The sequence below is a fragment of the Vanrija pseudolonga genome, chromosome 1 (genome assembly GCF_020906515.1).
Source record: "Vanrija pseudolonga chromosome 1, complete sequence".
Lineage (NCBI taxonomy): Eukaryota > Fungi > Basidiomycota > Tremellomycetes > Trichosporonales > Trichosporonaceae > Vanrija > Vanrija pseudolonga.
Window position 1 is genome coordinate 1,561,376 of NC_085849.1, and position 21,900 is coordinate 1,583,275.

At 64.4% G+C, this 21,900-nt stretch overlaps 11 protein-coding genes and 1 non-coding gene across 12 annotated transcripts; 9 read left to right on the forward strand and 3 right to left on the reverse strand.

Moving 5' to 3' along the window:
• Positions 1 to 27: 27 nt before the first annotated feature.
• CCNL2 (Cyclin-L2) lies at positions 28 to 1,214 on the forward strand (the record flags this gene model as incomplete). The annotated part of the gene is made up of 5 exons (XM_062767053.1): positions 28 to 173; positions 222 to 303; positions 345 to 564; positions 613 to 775; positions 812 to 1,214. The coding sequence occupies 5 exons, from the start codon at positions 28 to 30 to the stop codon at positions 1,152 to 1,154; spliced, it is 954 nt and encodes a 317-aa protein (XP_062623037.1). The 3' UTR covers positions 1,155 to 1,214.
• Positions 1,215 to 1,271: 57 nt separating this feature from the next.
• Positions 1,272 to 2,866, reverse strand: LOC62_01G000606 (uncharacterized protein). Its single transcript, XM_062767054.1, has 3 exons — positions 2,124 to 2,866; positions 1,829 to 2,085; positions 1,272 to 1,784 (listed from the first exon to the last, which is right to left on the reverse strand). Exons 1-3 carry the CDS (start codon positions 2,794 to 2,796, stop codon positions 1,464 to 1,466), a joined length of 1,251 nt encoding a protein of 416 aa, XP_062623038.1. The 5' UTR covers positions 2,797 to 2,866; the 3' UTR covers positions 1,272 to 1,463.
• A 225-nt stretch (positions 2,867 to 3,091) lies between these two features.
• Positions 3,092 to 3,716, forward strand: YIL156W-B_0 (putative protein). Its single transcript, XM_062767055.1, has 2 exons — positions 3,092 to 3,238; positions 3,406 to 3,716. The coding sequence occupies exons 1-2, from the start codon at positions 3,150 to 3,152 to the stop codon at positions 3,533 to 3,535; spliced, it is 219 nt and encodes a 72-aa protein (XP_062623039.1). The 5' UTR covers positions 3,092 to 3,149; the 3' UTR covers positions 3,536 to 3,716.
• Positions 3,717 to 4,894: 1,178 nt separating this feature from the next.
• On the forward strand, positions 4,895 to 7,068 carry inda1_1 (Amino-acid permease inda1). Its single transcript, XM_062767056.1, has 6 exons — positions 4,895 to 5,096; positions 5,197 to 5,522; positions 5,567 to 5,898; positions 5,949 to 6,687; positions 6,747 to 6,886; positions 6,951 to 7,068. The coding sequence occupies exons 1-6, from the start codon at positions 4,906 to 4,908 to the stop codon at positions 7,014 to 7,016; spliced, it is 1,794 nt and encodes a 597-aa protein (XP_062623040.1). The 5' UTR covers positions 4,895 to 4,905; the 3' UTR covers positions 7,017 to 7,068.
• Positions 7,069 to 8,168: 1,100 nt separating this feature from the next.
• Positions 8,169 to 10,478, forward strand: inda1_2 (Amino-acid permease inda1; the record flags this gene model as incomplete). Its single annotated transcript, XM_062767057.1, has 11 exons — positions 8,169 to 8,395; positions 8,494 to 8,623; positions 8,670 to 8,753; positions 8,791 to 8,902; positions 8,942 to 9,063; positions 9,102 to 9,311; positions 9,353 to 9,384; positions 9,429 to 9,655; positions 9,693 to 10,114; positions 10,164 to 10,221; positions 10,273 to 10,478. The coding sequence occupies 11 exons, from the start codon at positions 8,169 to 8,171 to the stop codon at positions 10,476 to 10,478; spliced, it is 1,830 nt and encodes a 609-aa protein (XP_062623041.1).
• A 253-nt stretch (positions 10,479 to 10,731) lies between these two features.
• LOC62_01G000610 lies at positions 10,732 to 10,803 on the reverse strand. The gene has a single exon. It is a non-coding gene; the product is annotated as a tRNA-Asp (tRNA).
• A 412-nt stretch (positions 10,804 to 11,215) lies between these two features.
• LOC62_01G000611 (uncharacterized protein) lies at positions 11,216 to 11,482 on the forward strand (the record flags this gene model as incomplete). The annotated part of the gene is made up of 1 exon (XM_062767058.1): positions 11,216 to 11,482. One exon carries the CDS (start codon positions 11,216 to 11,218, stop codon positions 11,480 to 11,482), a length of 267 nt encoding a protein of 88 aa, XP_062623042.1.
• Positions 11,483 to 11,615: 133 nt separating this feature from the next.
• Positions 11,616 to 12,214, reverse strand: LOC62_01G000612 (uncharacterized protein; the record flags this gene model as incomplete). Its single annotated transcript, XM_062767059.1, has 3 exons — positions 11,616 to 11,631; positions 11,670 to 11,973; positions 12,043 to 12,214. The coding sequence occupies 3 exons, from the start codon at positions 12,212 to 12,214 to the stop codon at positions 11,616 to 11,618; spliced, it is 492 nt and encodes a 163-aa protein (XP_062623043.1).
• A 1,144-nt stretch (positions 12,215 to 13,358) lies between these two features.
• Positions 13,359 to 13,742, forward strand: LOC62_01G000613 (uncharacterized protein; the record flags this gene model as incomplete). Its single annotated transcript, XM_062767060.1, has 1 exon — positions 13,359 to 13,742. The coding sequence occupies one exon, from the start codon at positions 13,359 to 13,361 to the stop codon at positions 13,740 to 13,742; it is 384 nt and encodes a 127-aa protein (XP_062623044.1).
• A 538-nt stretch (positions 13,743 to 14,280) lies between these two features.
• On the forward strand, positions 14,281 to 15,532 carry SPBC460.04c_6 (Putative alpha-ketoglutarate-dependent sulfonate dioxygenase; the record flags this gene model as incomplete). Its single annotated transcript, XM_062767061.1, has 2 exons — positions 14,281 to 14,874; positions 14,930 to 15,532. 2 exons carry the CDS (start codon positions 14,281 to 14,283, stop codon positions 15,530 to 15,532), a joined length of 1,197 nt encoding a protein of 398 aa, XP_062623045.1.
• A 1,076-nt stretch (positions 15,533 to 16,608) lies between these two features.
• Positions 16,609 to 18,502, forward strand: rho1 (GTP-binding protein rho1). Its single transcript, XM_062767062.1, has 7 exons — positions 16,609 to 16,789; positions 17,062 to 17,089; positions 17,412 to 17,445; positions 17,516 to 17,619; positions 17,675 to 17,768; positions 17,825 to 18,076; positions 18,127 to 18,502. Exons 1-7 carry the CDS (start codon positions 16,753 to 16,755, stop codon positions 18,181 to 18,183), a joined length of 606 nt encoding a protein of 201 aa, XP_062623046.1. The 5' UTR covers positions 16,609 to 16,752; the 3' UTR covers positions 18,184 to 18,502.
• A 687-nt stretch (positions 18,503 to 19,189) lies between these two features.
• On the forward strand, positions 19,190 to 21,854 carry vps901 (Vacuolar protein sorting-associated protein 9a; the record flags this gene model as incomplete). The annotated part of the gene is made up of 5 exons (XM_062767063.1): positions 19,190 to 20,271; positions 20,313 to 20,385; positions 20,432 to 20,544; positions 20,584 to 21,597; positions 21,626 to 21,854. 5 exons carry the CDS (start codon positions 19,190 to 19,192, stop codon positions 21,852 to 21,854), a joined length of 2,511 nt encoding a protein of 836 aa, XP_062623047.1.
• Between the last annotated feature and the right edge of the window lie 46 nt (positions 21,855 to 21,900).

The window sequence follows — 21,900 nt, forward strand, 5'->3', positions numbered from 1 at the left end:
CTGTTGTTGTCCCGACACGCCCACACCATGCCCCCACAACCCCACCCCCTGGCCACGCTCGCGCAGATCCTCGACACGCCGAGCAGCGCTGACGGCGTGCCCTCCGACCTCGAGGCCGACCTGCGCGTCGCGGGGTGCATGCTCATCCAGGAGGCGGGCATCCTTCTCGAGCTGTGAGGCGGACGAGGACGGCGGGGTGGCATCGCTGACCACATACCCAGGCCACAGAGCACCATGGCCACCGCGCAGGTCGTCTTCCACCGCTTCTTCTACGTCTCGTCCCTAGCGACGTTCGGCGTCAACGTGGGTATCCCGTGAAGACGCTCGCTCACCCACCCACGCAGGACCTCTCCGTCTCGTGCCTCTACCTCGCGACCAAGCTCAACGAGACGCCCGTCCGCCTGCGCGACCTGATAAACACGTACATGTTCCTGCAGGCAAGGGTACAGCACCTCCTATCTCTGCCCGTAGGCAGCGACCTGAGCGCGCTCGCGCTCGGCGGGAAACTGTGGGACGGGCTCAAGTTTGACGTGCCGAGCTTCCACAGCACCGTGTTTTGGGAGTGTGAGTCGCTGGCAATCGTGGCGATTAGCCGCTCACACCACGCCGCAGGGAAAGACGCAATCCAGTACAACGAGCTCCAGATCCTCAAGCGCCTCGGATTCAACATGCAGGTCGACCTGCCGTACTCCCATGTGGTGAATTACCTGCGCATCCTCGACCTCGTGTTCGAGGGGGATATCGCGCAGCGGTGCTGGTCCATCCTGAATGACGCGTGGGTTGCTTCTTATTACCCTTGCTCACCCGCCAGCCTCCTCACGCCCCTGTATGCCCAACAACCACCGCACGTCCTCGCCGTGACGTCTATTCTCCTCGCTACGCGCCTCGAGCGCATACCGCTCCCAGAAGGCTGGTACCTCCTCTTTGACGTTGAGTGGGAGGATATCTGGCCGTCCTGCGGGCGCATCATGGAGCTCTGGCACGAGTGGGGCGTCGCGCCCATCCCTGGCGCCGTGGACGCCGCGCCCGAGACGCCCGACGAGCACAAGGCCAAGGAGAACCGCTGGCGCCGTGCGTGGGTGCTCGCTGAGAGCCGCAAGGCCGTCAGAAAGTGGGTTGCGGAGCGCGCGCCGAGCGCCGAGGGCGACAAGTAGGGAGGACGAGACGACGACGACAACCACGATACCCAGCACATCTATACCATTACACATGCCGTTGATACAGTAGAGATGTATTACAAGCTTACAAGTATGTGGGTGGGTGGGTGGGTGGGGTGGTGTGCATTAGGGTGCGAGCCGAGTCTACTACGCGGGATTATCACTACTGTTGTGCAATGGTCCGACGAGCTGCACTCTGCAACGGTCCAACAACGGGGCCTGTGCGCTCACGCGACCTCGACCTTCGGGGGCCTGTACGCCCACCTTACTTCTGAGCATCTCCGCCCCTGGCTACGCTCGGCGCGCCTAACCCACACGCGAGCCCCAAGGCAGCAGCCCGCGGCTGATATCCTCGAGCGCCTCGTGGATCCTGCGCACCGTCTCCTCGGGGGAGCGTCCGCGGCGCACCTCGACGATGAACGTGCGTCCGACGCGGTTGAAACCGGTCAGGTTGGCCGCCGTTATGGGCGAGTAGGAGAGGTGGAGCTGGGCCCAGAGCGGGGAGAGCGCGACGGCGAGGTGCGTGTGTGGGAGGGGCAGGGCGGCGTGCGGCGCCGCGCGGGGGCCCCATGGCGTGATGAGGCTGGGCGGGATGGTGAGGAGGAGGTCCTCGATGCGGGCTGCGGGCTGGGGATGTGTGAGTTGGAACAGATGCCAGGAGCACAACTCACCTGCAGCCTCGTAAACACCTCGGTCTCGTGCCCCGAGTCCTCGCACAGCTCACTCTCGGCCCTGCGGAGGTCCTCGCCCACACGGACGGCAACAAAGCGGTCGAGCACGGCGGCTTCGCGCGAGCGCCGCTTGAACACAGGCTCAGCGGTCACGTCTTCCGCGTTGCCTACGGGCGGGAAGGGGTGGGAGGACGTGCCGGGCGGGAGTTGGGACTGGTAAATGGGCAGGAAGCGGGCACGGACAATGGACGTCGCAACTGGCGGGTTAGCACGCGTACAGCCACTCACGACCCACCTAAGAAGAAGCGCCGGTCGACGCCGCGGATACTCCTGAAGAGCCACCAGAGCCTGCGCGCGCTCTCGACCTCGGGGTCAGCGCGGTATCTCTCTGGCGTGGCGCGGGGGTCGAGCGTTAGCTGGAGGATGCGGTGGAGGATGCCGAGGGGGATGGAGCTGAGGGTGGCTGGTGGACGGGGGGAGACGGCGCGCGCGGGCGACGTGCTCGGGCCAGCAGTCGCAGGGCCGGCGGGGAACGGCGTGACGTGTGGGTCGGAGCTTGGGCCGGCTGCGAGCGCGGCGAACGGGAACGCCGCGCCGGGCGGCAGCGTGCGGTTCGGCGAGAGGAGGTAGTCCTGCTGCTGGGTCTGCGGCTGGTGCTGGGGCGGTGGCGGGGCGACGATACGCAGTGGGCTGCGCTGCGTCGTCGACGACGAGGGGTTGCGGTACCACCCTGGCGTAGGTGGTGTTGGCTCGCGCTGCTCGTGCCGCTCGTTCGGCCGCCGCCCGTCGGGGTACTTGACTTCGAGCTCGAGGGGGCTCAGCGGCGCCTGGGCCGGCGGGGTGGGGAGCGCGCGCGGCCAGCGCGGGCGCGGTACCGTCTCCTGTGGCGAGTATGGCGGGGGCACGTCGAGGTCTTCGAGGGCCGGCTGCCGCTGGCGATATCGCTGGTCGCTGGGTTTGTAGTCCATTGTGTCGCGGTGGGTGGGGTGTGCGACGGTATGGAAAGTGTATCGACAAGAATAAGTTGCACGATGCGTGATGGAGCATGTGTGTGCGGGGTCCCTCGATTTCGAGCGTTGCACCGCCATTTGACTGGGCATTCCTTGGCAGGTGGGTGGCGCAGAGGCACCATTTGCTTACATAATCCCACGTGGTGGCCAGACGCGATCGACGTGCCAGCCGTTTCCCTTTGCCGGTCCGTGTGCGCGTCGAGCCGAACAGCGCCGACAGAGACGAGACGAGACGTGAGACGTGCTATTGATTCATCTTGCTGCCTCGCCATCGACAACGCTCCATTCGCCATCCATCACACATCATCACAATGGTCCTCGGTCGCCTTGTCCACTACGCCGTTGACGCGCTCGCCGTGTCCACCATCCTCGCCGGCGTCAAGAAGACCACGGGCTTCACGTGAGTAGTGGACAACAGAAAGCTAGCCAGCCGGTTATGCAGGTCGCGTGGCCACTCGCTGACGGGTTGCTCTCAACACGATACTCGATCACGCCGACGCGCACCATACATGTCACGACTTATGGACCGCTTCACATCGGTCGCCTCGCTCGCGCACTCGCAAACAGCCCCGCGACGGAACAAATCCCCGAGTCGTCGATCCGCACCTTCACCGAGGGCTACCTCGGCGCCGGCGAGACCGTCTTCAACTTTATCGCAGGGCAGGCCGTCACATCGCAGTACTTCAAGAAGGAGTAGGCGTATGTGTGCGACATAGACCTGGCCGGTGTGCCGACTCGACCCGCAAGCGACCCGCCCCCCGCCTCGCCCAGCCCTGCCAGCCGCCACGACACGCGCTCTAATCACGCGCGCCGCGCTGTACACGATAGATGTATCTGGATGCCGTGCCGCTGGTGGTCCTGGTCTGGTCTCGTCTCGTCTGGTCGGTGGAATTTGACGCTCCCCACGCGCTAGGGCCGGCATGAGCGGCCGGGTTTGAGCCGGGCGAGTGCGCGCCAGTGGACGGTGCGAGCGGGCTCGAGCGCGGCACGCGTCTGACTGGCCGTGTGGCGGGCTGACTGATGCTGATGTGAGGCACTGACGAGTGGACTGTGGCAGCGAGAGCGAGAGCGACTGGAGTAGACGGGTACATGCGTGTGAGGGTGGCGGAGACCAGTCGGCGCTGGCTCACGGATGAACGGTGACGGCGTGATGACCCCAGTGGCCGTGGACTGGTGGCCACTGCCAGCAGACCATGGCCAGTATGCTGCGCCGAGCCTGAAATCATACCTTGGCGCAGCAGTGAGGCAGAGTAGCCAGCTCGCACACGCCAGACGCTTAGGCGTGGCGTCGTGTCGTCGACGAACGCCGGGCAGGCGCGCGAGAGGTACTTGGCAGGGCGGTCTGTCTGCACAGCTGCATGCATACCCTACATAGAGGCGATAAGCTCGCCTGAGGGAGGGGGTTAGGAGGGCTCTACGACGAAGGCGAAGAGCAGTCGCAGTGGGCCACCACGATCAGCTGTTGATTGATGCCTGCCAACCTGCCAGGGTCGGTCTTTTCGCCTCGACGGCAAAGGGTACGTAGCAACTTGTCCGTGGCAGAGAGGCAGCCAGCAGGCGGCCGTGACCCGACATGCATCAGGCGCTCTCTGTCAGCGCCTACTACTGTCCCTCCTCTCCCCTCCTAAGCGCCTGCCTACTGTACATGCATAGCAACGCAGCTCTTCTCCCTCCGTTACGCCGTTTGCCCTGTGCCGCGCCGCACAGATTCCACCTATTCCGGCCATTTGTCGCGCGCCGGCGCCGGGCGATCGGCTCGTCGGTGAAAAAGTTGGAAAATTCTTGTGCCCATTTTCCTGAGTCGGCCCTCATCCTCCCTCCCCTCCCCCCCTTACTCGTCCCTTATCGCCTTACAAGCCGAAGTCCAAGCGAGACGACAGCCACTGCCATTCGGTCGCGCGTCGGGAATGCGGAGGGCGGCTGACTCGACGGCGGGCGAGGATTTGCTAGGCTGCAGGTCGGCTGACGTCTGGCCGGACGGAGCAACGGAGCAAGCAACGCAGCGACGCATAACTAACGCTACTCACCTCTGTTCCATGGCCCAGTAACCCCACCCCCCCACCCCCCATGTTCGACGACAAGGAGAAGAACCCCGCCATGCTGGGGCACGCTGCGGCGCCGCCGACGCCGTCGCCGTCCGCCAGCGTCAAGGTCAAGGAGCCGAGCTTTAGCGAGTTCTACGACCCGTCAAAGGAGAGCAAGTGGACCAGGCTGGGCGTGACGCCTGAGAGCTTTAAGCGCGCGCCGGGCGCGACTCGGTGAGTGCTGCGGGTCGCGCAGCGACGAGCATGCGAAGGATGGGCAGCTTGGCCTGCTCCTCGCCCCGCCGACGACCTCGCGCTAACGCGCTCGCTCCAGCGGCCTCGTTACCCACGGCGACATCCCCGAAGAGTTCCGCACGCAGGACAACCCACTGCTCCAGCAGCAGATGAAGCCGCGCCACCTGCAGATGATCGCCGTCGGCGGATCGATCGGCACGGGTCTGTTCGTTGGATCCGGGACCGCGCTGCAGGCTGGCGGGCCGGCCGGCGTGCTCATCGCGTGGATCAGCATGGGCATCATGCTTGTGAATGTTACCCAGGCGCTGGGCGAGATGAGCATTTTGTACCCCGTCTCCGGGGGGTTCTACACGCTCGCAAGCCGCATGCTTGACCCGTCGTTCGCGTGTGCCATGGGCTGGAACTGTAAGCTGCACGGGAAGCAACAGGAGCGAGGCTGACGCCCCCAGACACATTCCAGTGGCTCACCATCCTCCCGCTCGAGCTCACGGTCGCCGGCATGACGGTGCAGTACTGGACCAACGCGGTGCCCCTCGGCGCATGGATCACGATTTTCTACGTCTTCGTCATCATCATCTGCCTGTTCGGGACGTTGGGGTACGCCGAGGGCGAGTTCTGGAGCTCGGTGTTGAAACTGGCCCTGGTTATCATCTTCGCCATCATCGGCATCGTGTGCATCTGTGGCGGTGGCCCCAAGGACGGCGCGTATTCAGAGTATGTCGGCGGGAAATACTGGCAGAACCCGGGCGCGTTCGCCAACGGCTTCAAGGGTGTTTGTTCGGTGAGTCGAGCTGAGGTTTGTCGTGCGTAGTCAGCTCACACCACGCCCAGATGTTCGTCACCGCCGCCTTCTCGTACTCTGGCACCGAGCTCGTCGGCCTCGCGGCGACCGAGACGCCCAACCCGCGCGAGACGATGCCCTCGGCCATCAAGAACACGTTCTGGCGCGTGACGCTCGTGTACATCACCTCGCTGGTCATCATCGGCCTCGCGCTGCCGTACAACGAGCCGCTGCTCAACGTCGGCACCGGCGCGCAGATCTCGCCGTTCACCATCGTCATGAAGAAAGCAGGCTTCAAGGGCCTCGACCACCTCGTCAACGCGACCATCTGCGTGTCGGTGCTCTCGATGGGCCTGTCGGCGACATACGGCGGCTCGCGGTGCATGATGGCGCTCGCCGAGCAGGGGTACGGGCCCAAGTTCCTCACGTACGTCGACAAGGCCGGCCGCCCGCTCTACTCGGTCCTCATCGTCATCGCGACCGGCCCGCTCGCGTACATCAACCTCGCGCCCGTGGGCGACCTCGTCTTCCAGTGGCTCATGGCGCTGTCGGGCCTCTCGACGCTGTTCACCTGGCTCGCGATCTGCATCACGCACATCCGCTTCCGCCGCGCATGGAAGCTCCAGGGCCACAGCGTCGAGGAGCTGCCGTTCAAGGCCATGGGCGGCACGTTTGGCTCGTGGATGGGCGCGACGCTCATTGTCTTTATTATCTGCGTCCAGTTCTACGTCGCCGTCTGGCCCATTGGCGAGCAGCCTCACGGCCGGGCCGCTGCCGAGCAGTTCTTCCGTGAGTCGTGGCGTAGTAGCTCACCTGCGAGCAGCCGAGCTAACACCTCCCTCCCCCAGTCGCGTTCCTCGCCATGCCCATCATGATCTTCATCGCGGCCGTCTCGTACATCTGGAAGCGGGACCGCCCCCGCCGCGCGAGGGACATCGACCTCGACACTGGTCGCAAGTCGTGGCTCACGGTCGACGAGATGCGTGCTGTGAGTGGAGTCTGGCTGCGGGCAGGCCAAGTGGACAATGGCACAATGCTAACATACCTCACAGTACCGCGCTGAGCGTGCCGCCGCCCCGTGGTACACGCGCTTGTACCGCCTCCTCTTTACCAACTAGAGCGAGGGATTTGTATAGATGTGGCTGGTGTATGGGTCTTGCCTGACAACGACCGAGATTGATTGCGCAGCGCGCAGCACGCAGCGACGACTCACCTTGCTTCTGTCGCTTAGCCACTTCGCCACACTGACTAACGTGCACGCTGAGCCTTGGCGCACACTGGCGCACGCTGCTGGCGCCCGCTGACCCCGGAACCTCGGCCCGCGTGACGCGCGAGCCTGCGTGCTTCTTACCAGTGTGGCGTTAGGCCCCGCCGTGGCTTGGCGCGCCGGGGCCTGCAGCGGCGGGGCCTCGGCAATCGAGCTTGGGCGCCACGGCCATTCGGGCCGCCGTGGAGCGGCGCGAAGGAGAACAAGGTGTGAGGCGGGGGGAGCTGGGGGAAGCTGGAACACGGAGGCGTGGGGGTGTGGTACGTCGGCAACGCAGATTCGTCGCTATCGTTGCTCTCAACCCTGCCGCCGTATCAGCCCTCGAAGTGCTCCGGCTCGAACGACGCCTCCACCAGATCGAGTCCGCCACCCAGCTGCCGCCGCCACACCCCTCCACTCCCCACGCACCGACAGCAGATAAGCTCACGCCCGCCACGCACGATGCAGCACGCCAGCAGTAATTCCCACCCGCGCAGGTCGGATATCCGGCTGCCGGCTGGCTGGCTGCTGGGTTGCCCCTCCCAGCCCAGCGTGGGCCGAATGCCCGCCCGCCCGCTGCAGCACGCACGCACGCACGCACCCCCGCGCCTCGTCCGTCCGACATGATACGAACGAGCGCGCGGGCGGGCCCAGCCTATCACGGCGGGCGAGTGGCGCTCGCGCTCGCTCCGCACGGGTGGTCGAGGCCCGCGCGCTGTTGCGTTTCGTTTTTGATACGTACGGCCGGCGTGCGGCGCACGCGAGCGACTGCGCTGTGGACTCTACGCACGCGCGACCCACCCACCGACCCACCCCACGCAGAGCATTCTTGGCAGCACAGGCAGCAAGCAAGCAGTGGACCACCTGAAACCCGCTCATCCGAGCTCTCCGAGCTGAGCTCCACCTCCCTCTCATCACTTACACACATTCACTACAATAGCAACTACGGGCTGGGCCCATCGCAACTGTCTTTTCTTTTCGCTCCTCCCGCACCCCCACCCACACATACCCGCACCCACACCACATGGCAGGACAACACCCGTTCGGCGCCGGCCTCAGCCTCGAAGAGAAGGGCGAGTACGCCGAGACCAAGAGCGCGCACCAGGATGCCCTCGCGCACGTGAGCGTGCACCCTGGCAGCGTGATCGGCTCGGGCGCCAGCTCCGACTTCTACGACCCGTCCAAGGAGTCGGCGCTGACCCGCCTCGGTCTGTCGTTTGAAAGTTTCAAACGCGCGCCGGGTACCACTCGGTGAGTGGGAGTGGAGTGGGCGGGAGGCCGCGACATGCACAAGCCCAAGCCCACGCCACCGCCACACATACTGACAACCCCCCCCCCCCCCCCCCCAGTGGTCTCGTCGGCCATGGTGATATCCCCAAGGAGCTGCTGGCGCACGACCAGCCGCTGCTCCAGCAGCAAATGAAGCCGCGGCACCTGCAGATGATTGCCGTGTCCGGTTCGATTGGTACCGGTCTTTTCGTGCGTGCGGTGTGAGTGACTGACACACACCCACTGACAACGCCAGATCGGTTCTGGCTCGGCACTCTCCACCGGCGGCCCGGCAGCAGTCATCATCGCCTGGGTCGTCATGGGTGTCATGCTCATGAACGTGGGTGCCACATTCGCTAGCCACAGCTCACGCCCAGGTCGTCCAGGCACTCGGCGAAATGGCAATCGTGTACCCCGTCTCGGGCGGTTTCTATACCCTTGCGAGCCGCTTTATCGACCCGTCCTTTGCGTGCGCCATGGCCTGGAACTGTGCGCCGCGGGCTGCGATAAGCGCTAATTAACCCCCAGACGTCTTCCAGTGGCTTATCACCCTCCCTCTCGAGCTCACCGCTGCCGGCTTTACGATCCAGTACTGGACCACGGATGTGCCCCTCGGCGCGTGGATCACCATCTTCTGGGTCGTCATCATTGTGTGTGCCTGTGGCGGTACCAGCCGCGCTGACGCCAGATCTTCGCCCTCTTCGGTACCCTCGGCTACGCGGAGGAGGAGTTCTGGTCGTCCATCCTCCGTCTGTTCGTCGTCATCCTCTTCATCATCATCGGCCTCGTCTGCATCACCGGCAAGGGCCCCAAGGGCTCCGTGTACGAGCACTACCTCGGCGGCCAGTACTGGAAGGACCCGGGTGCCTTCGCCAACGGCTTCAAGGGCCTCTGCTATGTGGGTTTTGTCAGCTTCCGTCACTCTAACCCGCCCCCCAGATGTTCGTCACCGCAGCGTTCTCGTACTCGGGGTAAGTCAGCCGTCGCTCGCCAGGGGTGCCAGCTTACTCCCCAGAACCGAGCTCATGGGCCTCGCCGCCACCGAGACGCCCGACCCACGCCGCTCGATGCCCGGCGCCGTCAAGAACTCGTTCTGGCGTATCACCCTCATCTACATCACCTCGCTCACTGTCATCTCGTGTGCTCTTCCGTACAACGAGCCCCTCCTCCAGATCGGTACCGGCGCCCAGACCTCCCCCTTCGTCATCGTCATGAAGAAGGCCAACATCAAGGGCCTTGACCGTGAGTTCCCGTGCTGGCGCGGCGCCACTAACGCCAGACCTCGTCAACGCCACTATCTGCGTGTCGGTCCTCACGATCGGCCTGTCATCCGTCTACGCCGGATCCCGCTGCATGACCGCGCTCGCCGAGACGGGCTACGCGCCCCGCTCGTTCCGCTACGTCGACAAGGCCGGCCGCCCCCTCGTCACCGTGCTCATCTGCCTCGCCACCGCCCCCATCGCCTACATCAACCTCGCCAACGTCGGTGCCACCGTCTTCAACTGGCTCGTCCAGCTCTCCGGTCTCTCCGTGCTCTTCACCTGGCTCGCAATCTGCATCAGCCACATCCGCTTCCGCAAGGCCTGGGTCCTCCAGGGCCACAGCGTCGAGGAGCTCCCCTACCGCGCCGTCGGTGGCATCTACGGCTCGTACCTCGGCTCGGTGCTCATCGTCCTTATCATCATCGCCCAGTTCTACATCGTGCGTCGGGTATTCGAGTGCACTTTGCACAAAAACTTACACCGCACAGGCTGTCTGGCCCATCGGCGAGATGCCCGTGGGCAGGGCTGCCGCGTACAACTTCTTCTGTGAGCATCCCCCCTCTCCCTGCACCCCTGCATCCCCACTCACCCACCCAGACACCTTCCTCTCCGCGCCCATCATGGCCGCCATGTGGCTCGGCGCGTGGTTCTGGAAGCGCACGACGCCCAAGAGCCTGTCCGAGATCGACCTCGACACGGGCCGCAAGTCGTGGCTCACGGCCGAGCAGATGCGCGCGTACCGCGAGGAGCGCGCCAACGCGCCGTTCCACATCCGTGTTTTCCGTATCCTCTTCTCCAGCTAAGAAAGGCGAGAACTTTGTCGTATACGCCTGAGGTGGTCCTAACTAAGAAAGAACCCTATGCAATGTTTCAGCTGGCGGGGGCGACAAGCCAAGCCGAAGCGTCGATTGAAGTCAGTGCCACACTGAGACAGACGCCACTTTCCCTCCCCCACTCCACTTGCGCCACCACCCTTCGCACCCTGTCTTCCCTTTCTTCCCTTCCTCACCCCACCGACCAACAAGAACAAAAGGAATAGCGCGAGGCGCTCCAAGACTTCCTGACGGGGAATCGAACCCCGATCTCCCGCGTGACAAGCGAGCATACTGACCGTTATACGATCAAGAAGTTGCGTGTCTTCTGATTTTCTTCGTTGCATATGAGTGCCGCGGACGCAGAAACGGTTCGGCACGCGAGCTCCCAACGAGTGGCACACGTGCCCACTACGGCTCCACTAAGCGCGGTGAACTGCGCTCTCGCATTCTCAGACCCCGAGAGTGCTCATTCACCAGATATGCCAGACAAAGGAGTCCCCGACCCGGGGCTTGCGCGGGGTTAGCACACAATACGCAATGCAGCCCGGTGCGCGCGCACAGACCAGCACGGGGCTTCGAGTCGGGTGCGGGGCCACCTTTGCGAGCGAGGTCATAACCAACCCCCGCACACAGTCGGCTTCGCTTCTTCTTCTTCTTGCCCGCATCACAACAGTTTGACGAGACGCACACACGCACACAGGACGGGCCGACGGCGAAACTAGACGATGCTCCCCAGCCCGCTCAGCCTGGCGCTGTACCTCCCCGCCCCGCCCGAAGAGCTTCCCCCCGACGAGCCCACCTCGGCGGCCTCGACGGCGTCGTTCCTTCCGGCAACCGACAGCATCCTCACGTCCCTCGCGAAAGACCACCACCACGACGAGTGGGAGCACGGCGTCGTGGCCGCCGAGGCTAGGGAGCGCGTGCCCCTCGGCTGGTGGGGGTGGGGGTGGATCGGCGTCGTGTCCCTCGCGGCTACGATGCTCACGGCGTAGTGAGTGGCTGTATGGGGCGGGCGCTGATGCCAGGCCCCGCGTCCGCACATACATGGAGAGAGAGAGAGGGGTACAAAAAGCGTCCTTGTGTTACAGTATTGTCCGTGCCAGTGTCATGTATGTGTGTATAGTGTCATGCGCGTTGCAGTCTGGCGTCAGTGGTGCGGGAGGGCGGATCGAGACTTACGCGTACGCTGCCACGAGCGCCGTGAGGGCAGTAGCTGCCTTCCATGGTGGGCGGATAGGTGTGGCCTGAGAGCGAACACATAGACTGGCGGTGCAGTTTGTCGTTGAGGCAGGCGGAACTGGCGATGGCGACGCCGACGACGCGGCCACGCCGCTGGTAGCGGCATAGAAGACGCATCCCACGACTTTTATCGATGCGTTGGTGGCGAGCTGCGCGCGGAGGGCCGCCACGCCCGCGGGGATGCCGTTGGGGATGGCACATGTCCAGAGGGTCGTGTTGAGGTTGTACCCCGGAGAGGGCGATGCTGAGGGCGATGGTGATGGCGACGGCGATGCTGCGTGTCAGCGGCGTCACTACATACTTCCCGCCTCACCAGCCGCGGCGAAGAGCGCCCCAACCCCCGCATCAGAATCCACCGCCCACGCTACCCCGCCAGCAAGCACACACGCGCCTGGCATGGCAGGCCGCGCGTCCGCGTCGGAGAGGAGGCAGCCGGGGACGGAGAGGGCGGACCATATTTGGGAGGAAGAGGGGGGCGAGGGCATGGAGGTGTGTGTGGGAGGGGGCGTCGGCAGGGAATGAGACAGGAATGAGCGTGAGTGTGAGTGTGGGCAGTGAAGGGCCGGTAATGAGCGTGAGCTTAGTTAGTGCAGCAATAGTCACATCACGGCCCCGAGCCGGCGAATACGCGCCGAACAGAAACTGTTTGCTGGCGGCGGGGCCGCGAGCACATGCGTGACAGCCAGTGCCGGGCGGCGGGCAAGATCCACGATCCGGTCCGTGGCGGTGGCGTCTGCATTGACGCGGGGGGTGAAACGCTGGGTGGGTGGGTGGGTGAGCTGCGGAGTGAGGCGCGGCAAGAGTTCAGTGACTCTGGTCGTGAGAGATGATACGGTGCGTGCGTCATGGGCGTGGCGGGTGTGATGGTGGAGCAGAGGGATGGTGGAGCAGAGGGATGGTGTGACGAGAACGATGTGGTGGTGGAGGGTTTGCACCGAAGCCTTGCCCGCCCGACGCCAACTGCACACAAGGCCGTGACTAACTTTCGCGCTGAGCAGCGGATATGCATGCCTGTACCTTCGACCCTCTTATGCGTACGTACGACGACCCGCCGACGCGCCGAGCCACCCCGCGCGACCCCGAAACACGCTCGACCTGCCGAGCCTTGGCGCCGTCACGCTTGGCGCATGCCGAGGGGCGGCGCGCTGCGCTTTACGATGTTCGGTCGCTCTAGCGTGTGCGTGTGCCCTCGCCTTGAGTCTTGTGCATGCTTGGCCCGCCAAGTGCGCGAATATTATGCACTGCACGTGTGGGCGGGCGCGCATTCGCTGTGCCGGTGCGAGTGCTGGCGATAACAGCCCGCTTGGCCGTGTGTGGCGTGCCAGGGTGCAGGGACGGATCATCAATTGGGGTGGTGGTGATGGCCGGCCTGCCACGATCTGTACTGGAGTCGCAGGCCACCAAGATCCTACTCCCTACGCCTTGCGACTACCTCAAACACGGCGGCGTGGGATCTTGGCGCTGGGGCGTGGTGGTGGTGGTGTTCGCACTGCGCAGTTCTCACATTCTTGGCCCTTGGCGTGGGTGTTTGTTGACGGCGATGCAGCTGGCACCGGGGGGGGGGGGGGGGATATCAAAACGCGCTCCGTCGACGACGCTGCCCCCCTCGCCCCAGCTATCGCCCCCGCCATGTCCCTCTCGTCCTCGCAGCTCTCCTCGATCTGGTCGGAACTCGAGACGTCCGGGTGCCTCATCACCGCCAGCGGACAAGTCCACACGCAGACCGACGCGACGCGGGTGCCGCACGCGTGTATCGCCGCCGGGGGCAGGAGCGTGTGGAATACCGCCGTGCGCACGACCGCCAACGACCCCTACATCATCCTCTGCACCCCGCGCGAGGGCACCGTCGGCGACCTCCAGACTGCGCTGAGTGCCGACGGGGACGTCGTCGTCGAGGGATGTCGTGGCGACTTTGCGGTCCAGCAGCGTAATGCCGCGGCTTCGCGACACTGGGGCAAGGTGCTGAGCCTTGCGGCGGTCGGATACCTCGCTGTCCTGGCTCTTTCGTGGTAAGCTCGCTCGGATCGGACGCAAGCAGGCGAGAGCTGACACCGCACCAGACCGACACCGCCCAACCGCTACCGACCGAACCGACGACACCTGTATGCATGTTGTATGACCCGACACACTATCAATGTGGCAGTGGTGATTAGATTAGCCTTGTCGCGGCCCGATGGCGTCATGGTTGCGTCCCGCCTCGTCCACAAGCCGGCAGCACGCCAGCGCGCACCACGGCGTGCTATCTGGAATTCACGCGCCGGGTGGTGCAGAGCAGGCAGCAAGATGGCGCGGGGGTGGTGCATACCAAGGCTGACATGGCGCTAGTCGTGAGAGATACTTACTCTAGCAGATCTGTCGAGTGGCCGATAGCATACGGAGATGGCCGCTGTGGGGCATGTCCAGCGACTGTGCGACTATAGCTCGCGATATCGACGGCGTCTGACGCGATAGGAATGCGTCTCGTCGCTCGGAAGGGGTGCTTATAAGAGGTATGCACCAGAAGGAGCAGCACGACCAGCCCAACCAATCAAGACCGACCGGCGTCACCACAATGGCCACTGCAGTCGCCCACCAGCCCCCCGCCCCCGCGGCCAAGTTCCACGCCGGCAAGGTACGGCACACGACCTCTCCGCTCGACCGCGCTGCCGCCGCGGAAGCGGCACAGGACGCCGCGGCGCGCGCGTTCGCCCCGCCGACCACGGTGCCGGCGTACACCCCGTCGACGGCCGACCTGGCCGACCTGCTCGCCCACTCGCACGTCCACACGTCCCCGTCGCTCGGGACCGAGTTCCGCGCGCCGTCCCTCGCCGCCGCGACGGACGGCAAGCCGTCCCTGTCTATCCGGGACGTGCTCGACGACGAGGCGCGCATCAAGGCGCTTGCCCGGCTCGTGTCCGAGCGCGGCGTCGTCTTCTTCCGCGACGCAATCATCACGCCCAAGGAGCAAGAGGTGCTCGTCCACCGGCTTGGCCTGGCCGGCGGCAAGCCCACCTCCTCGGGCATCCATATCCACCCGTACACCCTCCAAGGGGAGGAGCACGGCGATGGGATTCTCAAGATCTCGAGCGCCGACCAGGGCAGCCGCGCGCTCAAGCGCCAAGACCAGGCGAGCCTCCTCAACCGCCACAAGGGCAACCTCGAGTGGGTGAGTGGCGCGGGCGTGGCGGGGGATGGGCAAGTGAGCTGACCTTGGGCCACAGCACTCGGACATCTCGTTCGAGCGCGTCCCGTCAGACTACGCGACGCTGCAGGTCCGCAAGCTCCCGCCCAACGGTGGCGGCGACACCGTCTGGGCGTCAGGCTACGACGCGTACGAGCGGCTGTCGCCCGCGACGCGCGCGTACCTCGAGGGCCTGACGGCGTACCACGACGGGTCGCACTTCCACGACAACATCAGCGAGCACGGGCAGAAGCTGCGCGACATCTCGCGCGGCGCGCCCGAGAACACGGGGCCCGAGCTCGACGCGGTGCACCCCGTGATCCGGACCAACCCCACGACGGGGTGGAAGACTCTGTTCGTCCCGCGCAACTTCACGCGCCGGATCAACGAGCTCACGGCCGCCGAGAGCGACAACCTGCTCGAGTTCCTCTGGGACCACGTCGCGGCCAACCACGACATCCAGACGCGCTTCCGCTGGGAGGAGAACAACCTCGCCATCTGGGATAACAGGAGCACGTACCATGCGCGCACTTGGGACACGACCGAGCTCCGCGAGGGCACCCGGTCGGTCAGCCTCGGCGAGCGGCCCTTCTTCGACCCGCAGAGCAAGGGCCGCCGCGAGGCGCTCGGCCTGGACAAGTAGGCGCGGCGGTGGTCAATAGGCAATGTTAAATATAGTTTAGTTGTATGGCGTGAATGGATAAGAAGTGGGATGGAATGTGCGCGTGCCGGGGCCGGAAGGAAGCACGCGTAGTTATGAAGCGGGTCGTGTGCATGCCAAGCAGCAGCGGTGTTGGCGTGTGTGGGATTGCGGTGTGGAAGTGGTCCGACGGGTAGTGAGTGCGGTGTCCAATGGCCCGGACATGCCGGACACGAGCACTCCGGCGTCGCGTTCTTTTGTCTGAGCAGAGCCGGTCTAGGCTTTGCTTGTTGTGGAGGCTCCAGTTGTTAGTGTGTTTCGTTGCAGCCATTGTAAATCACCCGCTGCACCGACGGTGCCGAGCGAGGCGTGGCGCGCGACGACGCGTCGACGAGCATGCCGAGCAAGTGAGTGACTGTGCGTGCCATGTTGCTCGAGTGGGCCAACACCAACAACCAACTCAGGTGCGTGCGGAATTAACTCGTTTTGGGATTGCCGCACGCGTCTGATTGTGCGCCAAGACGAGAGAGCGGGGGGTCATGCCCGCGGTGGGTGTTGGCAGTGGTGGCATGTCTCGTGCTGCTAGCTGCAGATGCTCGCTTTGTCTTGGGGGTGCCGGTTGTCTTGTTGTTGTTATTGTCGTCTCGGGCTATGCTCCTGCTTGTTGCTGCTTGTTGCCTGCTACTTGCGATGCACATGCTGTGCAGTTCAAAGTGTGATTTCGCAGCGCCACCAAAAGGTGAGACGATTCGATTTCTACAGTGGAAACACGGCCAACACGCCCCACAGGCGCTGCGGCGCGTGTCCAAACTTAAACACGTGACCCCCTTTTTGGCTCTGCTGTATCATTGTGGTGTTGCCCCCGCGCGCGTCCTGCTGGCGGGCTGGCCGGTTGGCTCTGTCGCCGCCCGCCTGGCTCGCTGGCCCTGCGCTGCCTGGCGCGCACACCCTTGCCCAACTTGCACTGCACGCCTGCCAACCACCCCGACAGCAGCACCCCTCCGACCACCGCCCCCCCCGGTTCCCCCCCTTGCCCCCCCCCCCCCCTTCTCTCACAACCCAACAACTGTGCGACAGGTGCTACCACCAATCCATCCCACCACCACACCGCTCACCCTCCTACATTTCTTCTCAATCCCACAACCTTCGCCCTCTTCACATCCAACCCCCCCCCTTTCAACACCTCTCTTCACACCACCAACAACCTCGCAACTGCACACACCATGTCCGGCGAGATCAGGCGGAAGCTCGTCATTGTCGGTACGTGGCCACCCACCCCCCTTGCTCTCTATACCCCCCCCCCCATGCACGACCACGAAACCAGAGACACGAGAGAGCAAACCTGTCCTGTCACCTGCCCTGTGTCTCTCTGCCCCCCTGCCCTTGCACCCACCCCCCTTACACCCAACACAACCACCACCCCATTCCACGCCGCCGCCGCCCCCCAACGCCGCCCAGCACACAACACCACCGAGCATCCACTTGATGCCGCGAAAACCACTCTGCAATGCATAGCTGACACTCTTACCCAGGCGACGGCGCGTGCGGAAAGACGTGTCTGTGAGTAGTAGCACGGGTTTTAACGCGACGGGCGGCGAGAAGCGCGCGTGACAAGTGCCTGCTGGCGCGGGCAGACCAGGCAACCAGCCAACGCGGCCTGCGGGTGGGCGGACGGGGCGGGCGAGCAAACGGCCAGATGGGCCCACGGCTTCGTTGTACAGCAACGACACCGATGGTCGCTACCGCCCCCGCGCCCGTCGCCGCTTCCACATCGCGCGCAGCCGGCGTGCAGGCTCTTGCTGCTGCGCGGACGGCGCCGACGCCGCCACCCTGATCCCCATGCATCGCCACCCACCATACTAACCACAACTTCCCTTTACAGCCTCATCGTCTTCAGCAAGGGCATGTTCCCCGAGGTACGTGCGCAGCCTGCGCTCAAGCCGCCAACCTGTGTTTGCGCGAATTAAAGCTGATCCATCGGTGCAGGTCTACGTTCCCACAGTCTTTGAGAACTATGTTGCCGATGTCGAGGTCGATGGAAAGAAGGTCGAGCTTGCTCTCTGGGATACCGCTGGCCAGGAGGACTACGAGTGAGTGGCGAGCGTGGAAAGGAAGGCGAGCACACAAGAGTCTAACAGTTTCCAGCCGTCTGAGGCCTCTCTCGTACCCCGACTCGCACGTCATCCTTATCTGCTTTGCCGTTGACTCGCCCGACTCGCTCGACAATGTCCAAGAAAAGGTGCGTGCTCGGCTCGAGCTTTGGCACACGAAGGCAAAATGCTAACGCCCCACCAGTGGATCTCCGAGGTCATGCACTTCTGCCAGGGCCTCCCCATTGTTCTCGTCGCATGCAAGAAGGATCTCCGTGATGACCCCAAGACCATCCAGGACCTCGCCCGCATGAACCAGCGCCCCGTCTCGCGCAACGACGGTGTCGCCGTCGCCCAGAAGATCGGTGCCCAGGGCTACGTCGAGTGCTCGGCCAAGACTGGCGAGGGTGTTAAGGAGGTCTTCCAGGTTGCTACGCGCCAGGCGTTGACCATTGTCGTGAGTCCAGCAGCCAGCCACCAAAGACTTCTGTGCTGACACTTTCGCAGAACGGCAAGAAGCGCGGCAACAAGAACGGCAAGAGCGGCAAGTGTGTCGTTCTCTAATCGGCTCTTGTAAACCTCTGCAAGCTTCCACAGTCTTTCTTTGTACTGCTACGCGTCTTCTCGTTTCTCGCAACTATTACGCCCGTCCTCTCATCAAGCCCTGTCTATTGCGTCGGTGCCATGGCCCTAGACACACGATCAATGATATACCATGCGTGTCTGAACCACCGTTGTCACGACGATGGCCCTGGATTCCCATTGGCATTTCGTCTCTATCCCCACACCCATCCCTATTGCTCTCCACCCCCTCCCCCCTTCCCTACACCACCCTCGTAAGCCTGCAATGCCAGGTCTGATGTTATGAGTCACGAGTTGCAAGCCGAGTAGTGTCGAGGCGTCGTCGTTGCGGAACGTGCCGGTAGTCGTGTATCTCACACAGTAGGGTGTTTAAGGGTGCCTGTCGTGACAGGGGGAGAGAGATTGGCCGCGGTGGGGAGGGCGATTAGGCGCGTTGTTCCTGTTGATGGAATGGACGTTGAAAGTCGACAGGCGAAAGATGGCGGGCCTGCTGCTCAAGCAAGCAGAATGGCACATGGCTTGCATGGGTTTCCTGGGAAGCAAACCTCGAGGCTATCAGACAACGTTGATGACGCGTCGGCGTGGGCAAGAGTAGTTGTAGAGCTTAGTTTGGCGGCGAGGCGGCGTACGACCAACGACGGCGGCACGTGGGCAATGTGTAAGTCGTCCGGGGGTGCAAGGTTGCATGCCTTGATGCCCGCTGCTGCCGACGAGGCGGCGCAGGGCCAGGCCAGGGGAGATGCAGTGCCGCGGTTCCCTTGTTGCCTGCCGCCACTGTCGTCGTCGACATGGCACCACGCTGGTACGGCTGGCTGGCTGGCTGGCTTGGCTCGGTTGTCGCGGGGCCCACCACTGGCCACTGGCCACTCTGGCCACTCTGAACTGACAACACAACCCACGACACAACGGCATGGCAACATCGACAGCAACACAACACAAAGCCTAATCAATCGTCAACAACCTCCATCTCACCACTTATTTAATAATAATGGCCACCCCACCGGCCGACGACACGCACACCAGCGTGCAAGGTGCTACGTCAGAAGCACCAGCAGCAGTGGCGCCTGCACCACCAGCGCCCCATGCTCACGACGACGACAACGCTGCATCCCCATCGCCCGTGCAGCAGGAGCCATCAGCCGCATCAGCCTCAGACCACCCCTCGCCCTCGCCCGCCGTCGTCGTGGACCTCACATCGCCACCGCGGCCCGCTGCCCCGCCCGCGCCCGCTACTGGTGTGATCACATCAAGCGCGAGCACGGACGCTGTGACTTCTCCAGGCGACGCTCCAGACAACGCACCATCACACTCGACAGCGGCAGAGGAGGAGGAGACTAACGGGCACGCTGGCGACAAGCAGGACAAGACGACGCACACCACCGCCGCCGCGGACACCCTCGCACCGCCCTCGCCCAGCTCCCACCTCTCCCCTCCGTCGCCAACAACGCCGCTCACCCCCGCCTCGTCGAGAAGCACCCCGGCGCCCGCCTCGCCAAGCAAGCAGCCGCCCATGTCGCTGGGCAGCAAACCCCTCCCGGCGTCGCCGAAGCCCGCAGGCCTAGCAATGGCCGAGAGCCCGCCCCGGCGGAGCAGCCTCAACGCTGCAGCGCTGAAACGCCCCGCGCTGTCCCTCGTCACCCCGGCCGCCGCGACGCCCGCCCAGCGCGCCGTCTCGGGGAGCGGCACGCCGCCCGGCGCGCCGGCCAAGGCGCCGCTCGGCGCGCTGCGGACAGCGCCCGACCTCGCCGAGTTTGACCCGTTCGCGACGCCTGCGCCGGCCGCAGCGGGGCCAGCATCAGCGGCTGTGCCGCGCCGTCCCGCGTCCGGCTCGGGCTCGAACGAGGCCACGCCGACCCAGGCCCGCCCGCAGCCGCAGCCGCACCAGGCCAGCCGGTCCGCGACGCCCGACACGCCGGGCGCAAGCACGGGCGCGTCCCGCCCCCGCCGGATCGTGCGCGCTGAGAGCGGCGACGCGGAGAGCACAGGCGACGAGCCAGTGTTTAATTTTGCCGGCTTCCTCAAGGACCTGCGCAGCCGCCCAGCTGACCCCATTGCGCGGTATCTCAAGAGGTTGGTGACGGCGGAGGGATAGTCGCTGACTGCGCGCTCAGCTTCTTAACAAACTTTGCCAAGAAGCCGTTTACGATCAACGAGCAGATCAAGCTGGTGCGCGACTTCTTGAGTGTGAGTTGTTGGGTTGCTGGGGGACGGTAGGGCTGACACGGTACAGTTCATTGCCGAGAAGATGCGCGTCGTCGAGCCGTGGAAGTCGCAGTCGCCAGCAGAGTTTGACAACGCTCTTGAAGCGATGGAGAAGCTGGTCATGAACCGGCTGTATCCTTTGTAAGAGTGTGTCGCTGGTGACTCGCTGACCGACCCCAGCACGTTCACACCGCAGCTTACCAACGGCCAAACCATCACTACTGATGACCTCGAGAGGGATGCAGTGTTCGAGCAGCGAGTACGCCTGTTCAGCTGGGTGCGCGGTTACCACCTCGACGTGCCAGAGAACGAGGCGACCCAGGGCTTCCTCGGGTTCGCAGAGCAGGAGCTGCTCAAAATCAACCACTACAAGGCGCCACGAGACAAGATGATCTGCATCCTCAACTGCTGCAAGGTCATCTTTGGCCTCATCCGACATACTGCCGGCTCGGATGCCACGAGCGCCGATGCGTTTGTGCCCATCCTCATCTTTGTGGTCCTCCGTGCCGCGCCTGAGAACATGCTCTCCAACATCGAGTACATTTCGCGGTTCCGCAACGCCGAGAAGCTGCAGGGCGAGGCAGGCTACTACCTGTCCAGTTTACAAGGCGCAATCCAGTTCATCGAGACGATGGACGCGTCGAGCCTGTCAAACATCACGCAGGAGGAGTTCGAGTCCAACGTCGAGAAGGCAATCCAGGAACTGCCCAGCTCGCCGAGCTCACCACGCGCACGCTCGTCTATACCCTCTGGAAACAACGAGATTTCGCCGTGGGCCACAACGCCTGGTGAGGAGCCGGCGCGGCAGCTCGCGCTTCCAGCGACGGCAGCGGCGCTGGACGGCACAAAGCGCTTCTTCCAGCGGACTGGCGACGCAGCCAAGGAGGCCGTTTCCCGCCCGCTCAATACCATCAGCAAGATCCTCCAGGACATGCAGCAGCAGGCGACCGCCGAGAGCAGCAGCGAGAGCGGCGACGACGAGGTCGTCGACCGATGGGCGCCCGGCGGGCCACGCGACAGGCAGCACGAGCACCGCGCGCACCACCCGCACGGGTCGATGCCCGTCGCCGTCCCGGCACCGCAGTACATCCATGGGCGGGGCGAGGCGGCGCCGCCGAGCCATCTCCTCGCGCAGCTGGGCATCTCGCCAGGTGACCCGACACCAAGGTATGTGGCGTGGCGTGACGCTTGCAGGTTGGTTTGGTCGCTGACCCGCACCCAGTGGCACGCCCCGCGAACCGACACCAGACTACGCCGCGCAGATGCACCACACACTCGAGGCGAGCCACGAAGAGTATGCGCGCGAACAGGCGCGCGCGGCCAACGTCATGACCCTGCATCAGATGTTCCCGGCCCTCGACGAGGAGATTGTCGACGCGGTGTTGTACTCGTGTGGCGACGACCTCGGGCACGCTATTGACAGGTGGGTTGGCGTGGGCGGCGTGCGCTGACAGTCAGGCTGTTGGAGATGTAGGGGCTGGCGTAGGCGACATACAC